Genomic DNA, 18,500 nt, shown 5'->3' with positions numbered 1-18,500 from the left:
CTTTCTGCTGGTGCGCAGATTTCATCCCCGGGAGGTCCGGGAGATGAGTCTGCTCAGCATGTCGCCATAAACCGGAAGCCCCAGGCCTATTTTATCATTTGAGGAAGGATTTACTGGGGCCAGGCCTAAGTCCTAGGGCTGCCAGCTCCAGGTTGGGAAATTCCTGGAGATTTTGTGATGAAGTCTGAGGAGGGCAGGGTTTTTGGAGGGGGAAAACCCCAGCATTGTATAATGTCAAAGAGTCTACCCTCCAAAGCAGCCACTTTCCCTAGGGGGATAGATGTCTGGAGTTCAGTTGTAATTCTGGGAGATCTCCAGGTCCCACCTGGAAGCTGGCAACCCTAGGCCTCGCAACAACCTCTGTGTGACTAGCAACAACCTGGCAACAACCTTTGGGTGACTTGATACCACCTGACTTGCATGACTCAAGTAGGCCTGTCTGCCTGCTACTCTACAACAGCAGCCATCATATGAAACTCAGTGCCATATAGAAGATATAGGTTCAGAGTAGGGTCTGTGAGACCCAGATTCAGATCCCCATCTTACTATCGAAGCTAACTGGGTGATTTTGGACCAGTCGGCCTAATGTACCTCACAGGGTTGTTGTGCAGTTAAAAAGGAAGAGAGGAGAATAATGTGAGCTGCTGTGGTCCCCACTGTAGAAAATAGTTTTTTTAGGTAGAGGCTGCAGAGAAGGAGGCAATGGAAAGTTGAGGAAAGAGAGACAGATAAAGGTGGTTTTGTTAATGTGCAGGAAGGAGATAGAGGTTGCCAACTCCAGGTTGGGAATTTCCTAGAGATTTCAGGGGTGGCACCTGGGGAGGGTGGAGTTTGAGGAGGGAAGGGACCTCAGACAGGTAAAATGCCATAGACTCCACCCTCCAAAGCAGCCATTTGCTCCATGTCGGCATCTGAGAATTGAGTGCCAGGCAAGATGACAGCTAGTCAAAGAGATCAGCATGATCTAATCTGACAGTTACATGGTCACATGATGTAATGGTTGCATCAGCCCGCTGAGGGAGTCACTATGACTCAGCATCTGCTCAGTGATTGGCTGTGTGTATGTATATATTCTGTACAGTTCTTACAGTCTGAAGCCTGTGTGGTTACTTGGTGCCTGGTGAAGCACTTTGTTGGAGTGTATGTCGACAGTGTATATAGTGTAAATATACTATTTATATACAACAGCAGTGTGCGTAGCACTTCTTCTTTTTTAAAAAACCCCGAGAGGGTATTTTTATTATTTTTCATAAGACTATTAACTACAACGAAAAATATAGGAGGGGGGACTACAACTAAGGATAAAGGAAAGATACCCACACTAACTAAAAACCCAAGAGTAGGAGATCCTTTCCATGTTAATCTAAGTGTTAGTGATACAATATACTTGTGAAGTTCCTGTTTAACACAGCTTCTGTATTAGTGAGTTAATCTTTGTGAGAGTACTTCTTGAGCATCTTCTTTACTTCAAAGAGCAATTTACAGAGTCCTTCTGCCCTTACTTCGGTTTTTTATCCCTAAAGTCATACACAGTTTTTGTTGCTCCTGCCCCCGCTTCCCCCACAGAGTCCTCGTCAGTTCCCAAAGTAGCAGAGTCACTTGACTTGGTTTCTTCATCTTTAAGTTCTTCCTCCAGCCCAAGCTGATGTCTCAAAAATTCCTTAGCTTTAAAGATGGAGTCAATCTTCTCTCTTTTATCGTTGATTTTAAAAATGGCACCTTCAGGAATTGCCCACTGATACTGAATTCCATTGGTTTGAAGAAATGAGATGAGCTCCTTGTAGCTTTTCCTCTTTTGACGAATTTCAAATGGAATATCTTTTAAAGTTACCATCTGGATGATTTTTATAGGGCACAGGTAAAAAAAGTAGTTCCACAGTTGGAATAAAGTTTGTTTCTAAATAGCTAACTTAGAGTGGGGAGCAGGCAGTGTGGAAGAAGATGCATTTTGGTCAGAAATCTCCAGCCATCTGCTGGAAAAGAGTTGTAGAGCAACACAAGTGTCTGTAGCTTGGTCTTTGCCATTTTAAAAAGCAAAGGTATAAAAAACTGGGAAATATATAAACACTTTCTAAAATAATTTTGAAACAAAAATTAATGAATGGGGGGTCAGTGGGTGGGTGAACAGGTGAATGAGTGGGCAGGGTGAGCAGGCAGGTGAGTGATTTATTATTATTCTCATTTGTGTGTAACACCGCAGTTGGCAAGAATTAACATGCTATCGCATAAACATGCAGTGATTTACAAACTGTGTAATGTAGAGTAGTTTTGGTTTAGTGTGGCCAGTTGCTGGTTAATACCATCGAGTTGCTCCATTACCGGCTTCAGCATATCTGCTAGGAACTTCATGACGTCTGCTCCCTCTTCCGGTCTTGGGCTCTGACTGCCGGGTTTCGGTTTTAACTTTCCTTGGGAAGCTGCCATGTTCCACTTTGTTTACACTTTCAAACCACTATGCCAGGGCTCGAAAGACTCGTCGTTTCACTATTGGTACTCAAGTAAGTCTCTCAGAAATAACTCGCTATTTATTTTCCCCCTTCACTACATTAGTCCGTTCATGCGCTTAGGAGGTGTCCCTCCTTGCGTGCCACTTTTCCCATGGGGGGGGGGTTACTCCGTTTTAGCAAAATAGTCAGTTTATTTCGAACTCACGTTCATTGATGGTCATATTCTGACCTCACTTTCTTCATCGTTGTTCCGCTCAATCTCCTGTGCTTGTCCCAGTCGAATTAGCTTATACCCGCAGGTCACTCAACGGCAGGACCACCAGGGTGGAGGGAAGCCTCTATTCTCTGGCATCAAGCCGTCGAAGAGGGTAACCCTCAAAAGCCCTCTGACCTGGAACCCATCGTAAGGGCTCTGTGGGGGTACCACTTGAGGTAGCACCCCTCCTTGCCGCTGGTGTGCTAGTCGCCTCCCCAGACATTGGGGAGAGCGACCGCCATCACCAACCCACAAACCGGAAGTCTCCGTAGCACTTCTTTACTGCAAACACCGTCACTCCAGGGGAACAAATGTTGCCAACCTTCAGGTGAGGGCTGGAGATCACCCAGAATTACAACTGCTCCCCAGATGACAGAGATCAGTGCCCCTGGAGAAAATGGCTGCTTTGAAGGCTGAGTTCTACGGTATTATACCCTGCTGAGGTCACTTCCCTCCTCAAACCTCACCCTCCCAAGGCTCCAAATCTCCATGAATTTCCCAACACGGAGGTGGCAACCCTAAGGGGAACTGATCTCTGTAGTTGGGAGATCTGTTGTAATTCCTGGAGAGCCGCTACCCCCACTGCTGCTCTGTGGTGGTGGGGGGAAGGGGGGCAGCTGGGAGAGTGATGGGGGCAGAAACAGAGAGGATGTGACAGTCATGGAGGAGAGAAAAAGAATAAGAGGTGGTAGTGGAAGGGAGAAAGGAGAAGTAGGAGGAGAGGGGAGGAAGCAAAGATGGGGGGGGAATGGAACAGCTGGTCCTGCAAGTTTCTTGTAGGTCCCTGCTTGTATAACTTAATGCTTATGACCACAAACAAGGTATCTTTTATAGTCTGCTGCTATGATAGGCATTTCTGGATGAATGCTGGTTAGAATCACCACTAGAAATTGCATCTTATTTGGTGCTCCTTTCTGCTTTAGTTTTGTCCCTTTTCCTTTACCATACAGCTGCTCTGTTTCACCCCACCTCCAGGTAAGTGTTCTGAACCAGAAGCAAAGACTGGTAGTATTGGGTAGATCGTGAATAAAGGCCATTCAGATGATTAAGTAGAAAAGCCACTGTGGTGACTCGCTAGCGTCTAGCCAGAGATAAAACCATAATGTATAAATTACACCAACTATTTTGTTATATGATGAGTGATGGAGATGTTTTCCCCACAACTTTTCTTTTTACAATTTCCTGTAAATTCATAAAGTATCAGCAGTTTGAAGAGATATGTTTGCAAGTACAGGTTTAGTTTTAGATGAAAAAATTGAAATGAAAAATTGAAAGCATCAAAAATTGAATGTAAATAGATAAATCCATTTTTGAAACAATTTTTTTATCCATCCACTTAATTTTATGTTAGATTATGGATTTGGGGGTGGGGGGGAAAACACGGAGCACACAGCAAAAGTAAGAATGAAGAAAACAGAATGAAAAATTATTCCACAGTACTAACAAAAAGACAGACTTCTTAATATTAAATACCCCTACAATTCTAAAAAGCAGTCGGATTCCAATAGTTCATAATGAGATTTTAATAAGAATTCAAAGTAGTTCTGTGGTTATCTAGAAAAAGAAAATGATTACCCAGAAATGTGCCTTAAAGTTCACATCCAATGTTTCATCCATTTTACTGTCTGGAATATCAAGGAAATTCTTTCCAATTAAAACACCTGCATTGTTGACTAGAATATTAACATCTCCAACTTCTTTTTTAACCTAAAACAAAATCAAACAAATGAAATGTGGAAGATCACATTCTTTTAAGATTTCTGTGATTTAATTTACAATTGTTTTTTTCCCCCACTTACAAATGTTATCAGTGTTCTGTGCTAGTTTGGGGAATCTACTCCTTTTGTTATTTGGGGAATCTACTCCTTTTGTTAATGATTTACTAATGATCTTTCATTAAGGATTTACTAGACTTTTAGGAAAAGGTAACTCATTATGGAACACCAACTTATCTCCATTTTCTAATCTCAAAGACCTCTGCTCCATAGTAAGTTTTACGGTTCTAATTATTTCCCGTATTTTCATCAACCAGTCCTTTTTTTCCTGGGACATATTCAGATTTCTAGAAATATGGGTAGATAATTCTAGTTATAGTCACCATATTTAGCATTATTTGTTCACATGAGCATTCTACCATCCCTACATAATTTAACAGAAAACCTTAATTGTAATTAGGGTTGTCAGCCTCCATGTGGGGTCTGGAGAGTTCCTGGAATTACAACTGATCTCCAGACTACAGAGATCAGTTGTCTGGATAAGATGGTTGCTGGATAAAATGGCATTATACCCTGACTAGGAGTAAGACTCGTTGTGGGAAGAAATACAATGAGCTCTAGAAGGAAGCTCCAAGTGAGTGTCCCAGCTGTGGCTGGTGGGTTGGCAGAGGGAAGGGGAAAATAGAGGGAGGCAAGCCATGTTTATTTCCTTCTGCTTAGCTATAAGGCAGGGCTGTCTCAATTCATATTGCTGCCCAAGTGGGTAGTATGGGAGCACAGCCTCATGGTAACAGGTATGGTTCCCTCCACTCCAGACTTATGTTGATTTGAGGTTTTACAGTGGCAGCTAAGGTAGAAAAGCACCTCGTCCTATGCCATGTCTTCTGGGTTCCAAGGGTCTGGAAAGTGGTTCTATAGCCAGTTACAGGGCTGCCAACTCTGGGTTGGGAAATACATGTAGATTTGAGGAGTAGAGCCTGGCAACGTTCCCTCTAAGCTGTGGAGTCTTGTGAGCAGAAATTCTACTTTGTGAGCTACTGGCATTAAAGTTGTGAGCGAGCGATTTGGCTGCTGCATAAATTGGTTTGCTCTGGAGCCATCCTTCCTGAGCTAAGACAAAAAGGTGTGAGCTGGGGGCTAAAAAACTGTGAGCTAGCTCACACTAACTCAGCTTAGAGGGAACACTGGAGCCTGGGGAGGGCAGGGTTTGGGGTGCAGAGGGACCTCAGCAGGGTATAATTCCATGGAGTCCATTGCCCAAAGCAGCCATTTTCTCTAGGGTAACTGATCTTGGAGATCTCCAGGTGCTGCCTGAATGCTGGCAATACTAAGGGGAGGGCCAGACCTGTAGATTTGAGGGGTAGAGCCTGGGGAGGGCAGGGTTTGGGGTGTGGAGGTACTTCAGCAGCGTATAATGTCATAGAGTCCACTGCCCAAAGCAGCCACTGTAATAGATGGGAAATTTTCTGTAGGGGAAATGATGTGCTGTGGCTGGGGAACACAGTGATTTCTGGGAAATCTCCAGGCCCCACAGGGAGATTGGCAACTCCAGTGACCATTTAAGGAAAGATTGGGATATGTATTTTGACAACTCCAGTGACCGTTTAAGGGAAGATTGGGATATGTATTTTACCTCAGGACACATTCAATGACTCCTAACAGCAACGGCAAAGTGTTTAGAGGAGATCTGGGAAATTACAGGCCAGTCAGTCTGACTTCGACACCGGGTAAGTTGGTGGAAACTATTATTAAGGAAATAATTAATAGGCACATATGACACTGTCTAACCATCTCATCCTTTGCCGTCCCCGTCTTCTTTGACCTTCAATCTTTCCCAGCATCAGGGTCTTCTCCAGTGAGTGCTCCCTTCTCATTTGGTGGCCAAAGTATTTGAGCTTCAGTTTCATTATCTGGCCTTCCAGGGAACAGTCAGGGTTGATTTCTTTGAGGATTGACTGATTTGTTCTTCTTGCAGTCCAAGGGACTCTCAAGAGTCTTCTCCAGCACCATAGTTCAAAAGAATCTATTCTTCGGCGCTCGGCCTTCCTTATAGTCCAACTCTCGCAGCCATACATGACTACTGGGAATACCATTGCTTTGACCATGCGGACTTTTGTTGGCAGGGTGATGTCTCTACTTTTTATCATGCTGTTTAGGTTCGCCATCGCTTTCCTCCCAAGGAGCAGGCGTCTTTTAATTTCATGGCTGCAGTCACAGTCTGCGGTGATCTGGGATCCCAGGAACGTGAAGTCTGTCACTACTTCCACGACTTCCCCTTCTATTTGCCAAGGAGTGATGGGGCCGGATGCCATGATCTTAGTTTTTTTGATGTTGAGCTTCAAGCCCACTTTTGCGCTCTCCTCTTTTACTCTGAGCAAGAGGCTCTTTAGATCCTTTTCACTTTCAGCCATTAGAGTGGTATCATCTGCATATCTGAGGTTGTTGATCTTTTCCCCAGCAATCTTAATTCCCGCTTGTGATTCATCCAGGCCAGCATTTCGCATGATGTACTCTGCATATATATTAAATAAGCAAGGTGACAATATACATCCTTGTCGTACTCCTTTTCCTATGCTGAACCAATCAGTTGTTCCATATCCGGTTCTAACTGTCGCTTCTTGGCCCTTATACAGGTTTCTCAAGAGACATGTGAGGTGGTCTGGTACTCCCATCTCTTTAAGGACCTGCCATAGTTTGTTGTGATCCACACAGTCAAAGGCTTTAGCATAGTCAATGAAGCAGAAGTAGATATTTTTCTGGTACTCTCTTGCTTTCTCCATAATCCAGCGAATGTTGGCAATATGATCTCTCGTTCCTCTACCTCTTCGAAACCCAGCTTGTACTTCTGGTAGTTCTCTATCCACGTACTGTTGAAGCCTAGCTTGTAGGATCTTGAGCATGACCTTGCTAGCGTGTGATATGAGTGCAATTGTGCGATAGTTTGAACATTCTTTGGCATTGCCCTTCTTTGGGATTGGAATGTATACTGACCTTTTCCAATCCTGTGGCCACTGTTGCGTTTTCCAAATTTGCTGGCAAATTGAGTGCAGCACTTTAACAGCATCATCTTTTAAGACTTTGAATAGCTCAGCTGGAATACCATCACCTCCACTAGCTTTGTTGTTAGTAATGCTTTCTAAGGCCCATTTAACTTCACATTCCAGGATGTCTGGCTCGAGGTCAGTGATTATACCGTCGTGGTTGTCAAGGACATCGAGGTCTTTCTTGTATAGTTCTTCTGTGTATTCTTGCCATCTTTTCCTAATCTCTTCTGCTTCTGTTAGGTCCCTACCGTTTTTGTCTTTTATCATGGCCATCTTTGCATGGAACGCTCCCTTGATTTCTCCAATTTTCTTGAAGAGATCTCTAGTCCTTCCCATTCTATTGTTTTCCTCTATTACTTTGCACTGTTCATTCAGGAAGGCCTCCTTATCTCTCCTTGCTGTTCTCTGGAAATCTGCGTTCAGTTGGGTAAATCTTTCCTTTTCGCCTTTGCCTTTCGCTTTCCTTCTTTCCTCTGCTATTTGTAAAGCCTCATCAGAAAGCCACTTTGCTTTCTTGCATTTCTTTTTCTTTGGGATGGTGGTGATTGCTGCCTCCTGTACAATGTCACGAACCTCCGTCCATAGTTCTTCAGGCACTCTATCTATCAAATCTAGACCCTTGAATCTATTCTTCACCTCTTGAATCTATTCTTCACCTCTTGTAGCCTAGCAGAATGTTAAAAAGTAGTTTTCTCAATAAAAATGTTAGCTAGATAATAGTTTGCCAAACCTTTTCAGCACTTTGCGATGGAAGTTCTCTCCCCCCCACCCCCCATCAGCAAAGCAGCCCTACAGGTTAACAGGCGCCTTAAAGGTATACATGTGCCTCCAACCTAAACAGCAAGCGCAGCTGAGCGCCGCTCACCAAACGAGGGGGAATTAGCCGCTTCGCGCTCCTTGCCTACACCGGCGGGCGAGTCTCTCTGTAGGTCCCGGTGAGGCGCCGAGCACGGCCGGCAGCAGACGACGGGCGGGATGGGGCTGCGTCCTTCACTTACCGGTCTGGCGAGTCTTCGACGGTCCCTGTGGAGACTAAGGAGAGCGATTTGGCCTCCCCGGAATAAAAAGGCTCCGGAACAGGCGTCCATTTCTCCGCCCCTCACGTCCAGTCCATGAGTCGCCTCCAGACTAAGCAGCGGAGAGGCACATTAGGCTGCGGGCGAGGGCGCTCCCTGCGCAACGCGCCCCCGGCAGCCCCCATGGCCAATTGATGCGAGGAGGGAGAGGAGGGAAAAGTCGTTGCCAGGTCCCCAGTTCTCTGGAGCTGGGCTGCGCAAACGGAGTCCCGTGGCTAAATGAAAGGCTTGTACGAAGGAACACGATAGACCAGCAGGGTCTGAAGACGGGGCTGCCTGGCGCGCTGAGGCCGTTTTTGTACTTGCCAGGAGACATTAGTTTGCTCTAGAGCCATCCTTCCTGAGGTGAGACAAAAATGTGTGAGCCAGAGGCTAAAATACTGTGAGCTAGCTCACACTAACTCAGCTTAGAGGAAGCACTGGTTTACATCTACATTCCCTTTTCAGGATCTGGACCTACACTCCTCCTGGATTCTCAGGTACCAATTGTAGCCAGAAATACTTGTTACCCATCACAGGGTGTGGTTTTTGAGGGAGTGACCTGTAACTCACAAAATAATTGAGGAAGTGACCTATGACTCACATACTAAAATAATTGTTGTTAATATTGGGTTTCTGTTTTATTCGACTGTGACAAACTAACACAGCTGTCTCCTTGCAGTCTGAAGCACATTCTTCAGAAAGGAACACCCATTGAACACTGAAAAGTATTTTATATTTTGGAATTAATTAAATGTTTTCTAAATATAAGGTTTTATGCACTTTGAATATGTAGAATGAAAAACTCTAAGGACTTTTTTCAGTTGAAAAATTGGAAATGTAGGAGAACACTGAAATTAAAAATCTCCTATAAAAACTAAGGCATTTATACTTTTAGAATTCCCAAATATAACAATTACTACAGTTTTTTAATCTAGCTAACTTATCAATGCATTTTAAAAGCAATGAAAGAAGTTTAGGTTTGATAGGAAAGAAGCAGTTTATATTTCAATTTCAGCCAACATTCTGTTTTGGGGATGGAGGGCTGGGAGAAAGTGGTGGGGGTGTTTTTTGGCCTCAAAATATTCCAGCCAGTAAAAATTGCTTCCTTTTCACTGTGTTTTTGCATTTTTTAAAACCCTCTAACTGTTCTGGCCTCAGGAAATGATAAAAACTGCCTGCACCCATAAGGAACATTCATTCACTGAGGTCAACATGAGAGTATAGGGCCTCTGTGTATCTCCGTACTACCTGAGGTCTGGCAGGTGGTAATGAGATGAGGCCTTCTCAGAGGTGATGCTCTCCCATGGTTCTGTGAAATGTACCTTGAAGACAAACAGAGGTCCCGGTCACATGTTGAATTTGCCACGGGAGAACCACGGGTGGTGGGCGGATTATCGGGGAGCGATCACACCGCAACATCTGGCAAGTGGAGCGCACCTGTGGCCAACCCGTGGCATACCGCTGAAAAAGTGCAATAAAAAAGTACCTCATATGTAGTGGCAAACGGTTTGCCACGGGCTGCCTCCAGACTCCTGCGGTGTGATTGCGCTGGCCCCTTGTTAATGCGCAGGCGGGGAGGACGGGATCCGTGGTTTGCCGCCGACACGTCGGATCGTGTTCTGGGGGCTCTAATTGCACCAGAGCAATTAGCCACGCCTCCCCCCCGTGCGTTATCCGGCCCGTGTGACCGGGGCCAGAATTAATCCATCGTGAGCTGCTGGAAGTCATTCTTCATATGGATAGGAGAATAAATTCAGCAAGCTCGATTTATATGCACAAAAGAAGGGGGTGGGATATTACAAAAAGAGTCAATGTGAGCTTGGAGAAATGACGACTGAGGGGAGGCATGATTGAGGTTTATAAGATTATGCATGGGAAAGAGCAGGTAGAGAAAGAGGTACTTTTCTCCCTTTCTCACAATACAAGAACTCGTGGGCACTCCATGAAATTGCTGTGTGGTCGGGTTAGAACGGATAAAAGGAAGTACTTCTTCACCCAAAGAGTGATTAACACTTGGAATTCACTGCCACAGGAAGTGGCGGCGGCTACAAGCATGGACGGCTTCAAAAGGGAATTAGATAGGCATATGGAGCAGAGGTCCATCAGTGGCTATTAGCCACAAGGTATAGATAGTGGCTCTGGGGCAAGTGATGCTCTGTCTTCTTGGTGCTTGGGGGGGGGGGCGTCTCTTATGTTCTTAAGGCCGCTGCGGAGGGAAGAGAGAGAGCTGCGGCGTGATGGGCAGGCACAGGGACTCTGTCGCACCGACTAGCCCCCCAACCCAGCCGGCGAGTGGGCGCTGGGGCAGCAGCAGCCGCCGCCGGGTGGCTCGGCGTTGGCTTGGGGTGGGGGGCGGCGACTACACACTTTTGGGGGGATTTAAACAAACTTTCTCCCCCCCAACAGCAACAGCGAAGCCCACACAGCTGTAGGCCCACCAAGCCCCCCCGCAATGGCTGCGAGGCACCATTCCCAGTGCGTTCCCTGGACATGCACAGTGAACGCTTTCCTACATTTTGGGAGATTTAAATATACCCCTATATTTTTTTTACAGTTTTTAGATTTTTGTGCACATTTTACAGTTTTTAGATTTTTGTGCCCAAATGTGCAGGAAAATTTCCCTGCCCCCAAGTGCCCCTGATGTGCGGATTTAGATATCCACCCGGAGGGGACATGTTGGGAATTAGATATATAGATATACCAGCTGGCCTCCCTATTGCTGTTGCATGAGACCACTATGGCTGTGCACTGGCCCACTCATTTTCTGTCTGTAGGAACTGAAACTGAATATATTGCACTGCCCACTTTAAATGTTTTAAATTGGTTTTATTGTATTGTTTTAATATTGTTATTTATTGCCTGTTTGAATTATTTAAAATTGCATTAAATAAATTGGTGTGAGCTGCCCTGAGCCCACTTGTGGGACGGGTAGGATATAAACTGAAATAATACATAAATGATATGAATAAATGGTGGCAGCATGTGAATGGAACAGTGTTTGAGCCCCAACCCCAATAGCTCTGTGTGAGTGAGGGCTTGTCATTGAAGGGGGTTGGGCTACCTGGGAGTGAGAGACAGGACCTGAAGTGTGAAGTGGTTATGGCTCCCTGTAGATTTTAAAAGAGATAAGAATGGTGGCAAATGTGACGTCCTGCCCCTGAACCTGAGAGAGAGGGGTTGTAGAGTGTGGTAGGCACTCTCTATGAGTGGAGAAGGGGCATCACAGAAGGTAAGTATTTTCACTGCACTTGTGCAGAGAATGATATTTTAGTTGGGGGGTGGGAAATGTAACCCCCTATTTTTTATTTTATTTTTAAGATTTCAGATTGTTTTGCAAACCTTGGGTTCCCCCAAGTTTGCAGGAAAACCTGTTTAGTGTCATTGTGGCCAGAATCTCCCTGGATTTAGATAGCCACAAGTGGGGGGCCACACCACTTTTAGATATATAGCTTTTTAGGCTTTGTGCATGGTCATCTGAATAAATGGACTGGACTGAATGGATTGAATGAATGGACTGAAATCTGACTAGAAATATTCAGTAACCAGTGGGTAAACATTTACCCAATTTAATTTTCCAGTAATATTCTGTTACTAATCTTAAAGTTAATATTGTCCTGCAGAAGAATGGCAAAGGAAGAATCTGATGTAGAATGAATGCCTGAATTATAATTCTTTAGGAAATACCCCTACCCATGTTTTAACAAGGACCTGAAATTCCTAATTCACTATGAATTCTAATATCTTGTATTTTCTACCCCTTCCTATTGTATTTTGCATATCTCATTTCATCCTGCACTTTGTTTTGCATATGTTATTTTAAACCAGCCTCTCTTCATAATGTTCCCCCCTTTCTGTTGTGTATTTAAAATGAACTTGTTGGATTTATACTCCTATGCATGTATGATGCAATTAATTCTGATTTACCAAAGATTATTCTGGAATACATTGTAGAAGTCTTTAAGATGCCACTGGACTCCTGTTTAATTTTGCCAGAATAGACTAACATGGTGTGATGGACAAACTGGGTTCTGCCTCTCTCTAAGAGCAGCCAATGAGGTTGGACAGAATGAGTTGGTGCAAAACAGCCAAGATGTGGCAGAGGAAGAGGTTTATTACCAAGAGAAGATGGCTTTTGATATGCAACCCTTACCTAGGATAAAGTTGGAAAATTATGATGCACAAAGGAATAACAAAAAGGAGACAAGAAGATATTACTGAAAGACCAGACTGATAAAAAGGGACTTTGCAAAATGTATTCGTAAAAAAATGAGAAGAAAGAGACCCCCCCCCAAAAAAAAATCAATAAGAACAGGTTATGTGAAGGTAAAACTAGCAAGAAGAGGCTTTCAAAAACTTTGGCTTACAGAAAGAAAGAAAATGGGGGGGGGAGTACAAGAGACAGTAAATGGCAAATTATAAGAGACAATAAGATTGTGAAACTGTTTAAAGAAATTAGACATCTGATTATGCTTACAAAGAAAAGAACATTACAGACTTATAGAAAGAAAATTAAGATATATGATTCAGGGTAGTAATATTTTTGTTTTCCCTGGATTAGTTTGAGGGTTGTTTGAATGAGAAATGAATTTGATAAGTATATTAAACTGTGGACAAATGAACTATGTATATATATTTTTAGTTCTTCCTCCCCAGGCAAATATGTATTATTTGAGGTTAGTTTGAATGAGAAATGAAATCAAGGACGGATCATTATGAAGCAATTTCCAAAATAGAGTAGATAAGAAAATATGTTGCTATGTTGATTAATAGTAATTTTTTTTTCTTTTTGAAAGAGGGTAAAATCAAAGTTATAGGTTACAAATTTAAATATTAAAGTCTGATTCGAAGGGATATATATGTGTAAGTGAAATGAACTCTGGTTTATATTTTAATCATCTCATAAAGATTTGTTTTGTTATAGATTGCTGTTTGTTTTTTCCCTTTGCCTTCTATAGATAAGAAATATCTAGTTATGTTGCTTAATAGTAAACAGTATATGTTGAAATTTGGTAAAGTAAAAGGTACAAACTATTATTTTAATTGTTAAAGGATGGTTAGAAATGAACATATATGTAAATAGAAATTAAGGTATGATTTTAATAGTAAATATTTAAAATATGGTAAAGCTAAAGACGCATGTTACAAATGTTATTTCAAAAAAATGGGATTGAAGAGAATGTATATATAAGTGAAAAAGATGTGGTTTTGGAATGAGTAATGAGATTAAGGACTGTTGAGGTATTAATGATAATACTTTAGTACTTACCAAAATGTTCTTTTTGTTTTTTGTTTTGTTCTTTTGGTGTCCGCAGATAAGAAAATATGTTGATGTGTTGCTTAGTAATAATTAATATACTTCAAAATAGGGCACTGTAATGGGTACAAGTTACAAGTGTAGCCCTTTTAAATGGCACTGTTGGCGTCCCCAGAGGAATGACCTCTTGGAGGGTAGCCTGCTTTGAGGTCCCACCCACAGTACCCTGAATGAAGGGAGCCTTTCTTGGAGGGTCCTGCTGATCTCCCTCTGCTTCTCCCTGCTGAGAGGGAATGGGCCTCTTCTTCCTTCCATTGGCCATCACTTTTTCATCTGACAGCAACACAGGTGCACCCTTTCCAGGTGCCTGTGGAGGATACAGGAGGACAAGTGTTAGACGTTTGCATCCCTGTGGACATGGGTGTGGCTCATCTGGCACTCTACCATACATGGATCACTGGGGAGGGTGCAGTGGACTATAAATGGGGCCCCAGGACTGGAGAACGTGGGAGGCACAGCTGCTTTCTGGTGCTGGCCTGGGAGGGCCACAGAAGGGTGTACTCAAGACAGGAGCAGCAACAAGGAGTAGGGATATGGAAGGGGGGGAATGCTTCCCCCCACCCTCTGAATCACTGCTGTCGGAGTTCTTCTTAGTAAAGAGTGTTACCAACTGCTGGTGTCTGGCCAATGCTAACAACTCTTTTGCCTCTGTGGAGAGCCCCAGGAACAGATCAGGGGAAGGAGGCTCCAAGACCCCTGGTGATGCCATGCTAGAGCCAGGCTTCAGTGGCCTAGTAGGATGGGTTTGGTGGATGGGGATGGAGACCTGTGGTATGCAGGGGATGGAGGACTTCTTCCCCCCATGACAAGCACCCTTTACACTCACTTTCACCCTCATGGCACACAGAGGTGTTCACAATCAGGAGGCATGGGAGGGTATAAATGTGGGTCCTCAGCCAAACCACCCAGTAGCTGCCCCTCTGCTTGGTGTGAGCAGAGAGATGCAGTGACTCAGAGCCCTGAGTCCACCTAACACCCAAACCCCACCAGGGAGCAGTGTTTACAATACAGAAATAAATGAATGTGCTTTGTGCTTTGCTTTTAACAAGTTCCCTGCCTCTCCATATCTAACTGCTAACAACAACAGAAGAGTGAGTGCAGAGCTGAGATGACAGTATGTATAGCATTCTGATCCTGATAGAGTAGAATGGGAACTCGGTTACTGGTAGCCAGCAGTGCCTGGTAAGCTTTGGAGAGCCCCTATTGGTGCTTCCAAGGCTGGAGAATTCCACTCTCCCTGTTGCTTTTAAGTTTGGGAAACATTTTTATTGAACAGAAACTGTCTGGAAATGTATCCATTCATGAACTGCAACAAACTTCCAGTAACTACATGAAAGTTTGTGGTAAGTTCATGCCACTTGACCTGCCATGAACTTCGGTTCACGAACCATGAGTCGACCAAAATTCATCACAAATTTTAGTTCGTGAGCCAGTTCATGCCCATCCCTAGCTGACACAAAATTTTTCTGGACAGTGAAAACCAAGACCCACTGTGACAATCTTCAGGAGGATCTCCACAGTTTGGGTGAGTGAGGAACAATGTTGTGTATGAAGTTCAGTGTAGGTAAGTGTGAGGTGATACACAGTGGAACAAACTGCCCAACTTTTAGTATATGATAATAGGGTCTGAATTTGCTGAAACTGAGAGGGAAAGAGACCTTGGGGTCGGTTTATTGGATAGCTTAATGAAAATGTCAACTTAGTGTGCAGCAGCAAGTAAAGAACAAACACTGTGCTGGGGATTATTAGGAAAGGGCTTGAAAAGGAAAAGCCAATATTATAATGCCCCTATATAGATACACAATGTAGCCTCATTTGGAATGATGTGTGCAGTTCTGGTCATTGTATCTCAAAAGGACATTGCAGAGCTGGAAAAAAGTACAAAAAAGGAGAAGCAAAATGATTAAGGGTCTGGAGCACCTTTCCTAAGAAGAAAAGCTGAAGAGTCTGGAATTTAGAAAGAGATGAGTAATGGGGGAGATGATAGAGGTCTATAAAATTGTGCACAGGATTGATAGAGTATACAGAGAGAACTTTTTCTCCATTTCTCAAAGTCCAAGAACTCAAGGGCTTCCAATGAAGTTGAGGGGCAGGACACTGAGGACTGACAAAAGGATATACTTGTTTACACAATGGGTAATTAAAATGTGCAGTTTGCTGCCAGAAAATGTAGTGATGGCCACAAGCATAAACAGCTTTATAAAAGGATTAGACAGATTCATGGAAGATAGGTCTATCAGTGGCTACTTGCCAAGATGACTAAAGGGAACCTCCATATTCAGAGGCAGTAAACCTCTAAATACCAGTGCCAAGAGGCAATATCAGGCAAAGGCCTTGGCCTGTAAGCGCTGTTGTTGATTCTCAAGAGTAACTGGTTGGCCACTGTGTAAGACAGGATGTTGGACTAGATGGACCACTGGTCTGATCCAGCAGGGTTTTTCTGATGTTATTACGTTTACAATTTCATAGCTGCCAAGATAATGTTGGAACAGGTTATTGTAAGTGCAATGCATGACACTTCCCTACATTTGGCATCAATTATACCAACTATGAGTGTATTCACTTTACAAGCCTTAAAGTTTTAATTCTGGTATTTAGAACAATCTATAAGTACCAAACTGAATTTTTCCCCCAAGCAACACTACTGTTGTGTTCTTGTATGAAAAGTGCCCCCCAAAGAGAACACAGAGACTGCTACCAATGCCTTTTATGTCTGTATTAGAAATTAAGTAAACCAAATATATTGAGTCACAGACTACTGCACATCCCTCTCCACATGTGAGAAGAAAGCAAAATTGAATGTGAAGTACAGAAATACCCATTACTGAAAATGTACATGGAAAAGGGACACTACTGGAGCATTGTGACTGGTAGTTTTTACTAAAACACAAGGGCACGACTAGCCCTACTGTTTTTATAGTAGCTGCCTCTTTGAGCTTCCCTTGATACTGTCCCCTGTTAATTCTTTCTGTCTGCTAAATGTCAAGCCTTGCTCACTAGAGTGTGCTCTTTCCCTTCCTGTGACTTTTAGAACAACCCTGCTCTTAAGAGTAAAGATTTTGACTTCACAGTCAATACGGACAAAGATTTGTGATGATGCATTATATAAAGGTTGGGCTCATTCCTAATGCTGATTAACATATGACAAGATGTGTGTGTGTGTCTGTGTGGTAGAAGACGTGATTTGAATGTAGGGAGAATGTTTCAGTTTCTATATCTGGCATAACTGTTTGTTAAGATCTCATGGACCAAAGTTTTAAAAAATCAACACTGAGATATTGTACTGAAATAATGGACACTCCATCTCCACAGCCCTGTAGCTGTACAGGCAAAGGAAACTTATTTATTCAGTAGCTCAGTATTGTGTGCTCTGACTGGTAGTAAGTCTCTGAATCAACAGCTCTCAATCCTGCCATTAGATTCTTCCCTGTATAAACTGGTTGTAAAAAGGAGCACCTTTTCTTGTGTGACGTGCATGCATTTCAGTAGGGTTCATGCAGAACTTTCCTCTGCATTCTCTAAATACCTCGTTTTTCAGAATACAAAACAGAAACTTTATTTTGATTTTGTCCAGAGTTTTTATTTTGATTTCACACACATAAATGTATATTGTAGATAGAATCATAGAGTTGGAGGGGACGTCTGGGGTCATCTAGCCCAACCCCCTGCACAATGCAGGAAATTCACAAATACTACCACCTCCACACCTACAGTGACCACTGTTCCATGCCCAGAAGATGACAAAAAACCTCCAGGATCCCTGGCCAAACTGGCCTGGAGAAAAATTGCTTCCTGACCCCAAAATGGCAATCATAATTTCCCTGGGTGTGTAAGAAAGGGCCACAAGAACTAAGCACTGAGGCAACCCTTCCTGCCCTCCCTCTCATGATCTGCCTAAGTTCACAAAACCAGCATTGCTGACAGATGGCCATGTAGCCTCTTTTTGAAAACCTCCAAGGAAGGAGAGCCCACCACCTCCCGAGGAAGCCTGTTCCACTGAGGAACTGCTCTAACTGTCAGGAAGTTGTTCTAATGTTTAGCCGAAAACTCTTCTGATTTAATTTCAACCCGTTGTTTCTGTCCGCACCATCCTCTATATGAAAGCCCTTCAAGTACTTGAAGATGGTTATCATATCACCTTTCAGTTGTCTCCTCTCCAGACTAAACATACCCAGCTCCTTCAACCTTTCCTCATAGGACTTGGTCTCCAGACCCCTCACCATCTTTGTTGCCCTTCTCTGGACCCATTCCAGTTTGTCTATATCCTTCTTATATTATGGTGCCCAGAGCAGAGTAAAGTGGTACCATCACTTTGCATGATCTGGACACTATACTTCTGTTGAGAGCCAGTTTGGTGTAGTGGTTAAGTGCGCAGACTCTAATCTGGGAGAACCGGGTTTGATTCCCCAATCCTCCACTTGCACCTGGCTGGATGACCTTGGGCAAGCCATAATTCTGGCACAGCTGTTCTTGAAAAAGAGCAGTCTCTGTCAGAGTTCTCTCAGCTTCACCTACCTCACAGGGTGTCTGTTGTGGGGAGGGGAAGGGAAAGGAGTTTGTAAGCCACTCTGAGACACCTTTGGGTAGTGAAGGGCGGGGTATAAATCCAATCTCTTCTTCTTGATACAGCCCAAAATCGCATTTGCCTTTTTAGCAACCGCATCAC

At 43.5% G+C, this 18,500-nt stretch overlaps 1 protein-coding gene across 1 annotated transcript in view; it reads right to left on the bottom strand.

Annotated features, from left to right (window-relative positions):
- Window positions 1-18,500, bottom strand: part of LOC107113873 (epidermal retinol dehydrogenase 2-like) — a 44,485-nt gene that overhangs the window by 23,737 nt on the left and 2,248 nt on the right. Inside the window, exon 2 of the mRNA XM_015415266.1 lies at window positions 4,279-4,410. Coding sequence (XP_015270752.1) covers window positions 4,279-4,410 — 132 coding nt within the window. The remainder of the gene's footprint in view (window positions 1-4,278; window positions 4,411-18,500) is intronic.

This window comes from Gekko japonicus, unplaced genomic scaffold (genome assembly GCF_001447785.1).
Source record: "Gekko japonicus isolate JY-2015 unplaced genomic scaffold, Gekko_japonicus_V1.1 scaffold382, whole genome shotgun sequence".
Taxonomy (NCBI): Eukaryota; Metazoa; Chordata; class Lepidosauria; order Squamata; family Gekkonidae; genus Gekko; species Gekko japonicus.
The sequence above is the reverse complement of the archived record's forward strand: the minus strand, read 5'-3'. Positions and strand labels throughout refer to the sequence as shown.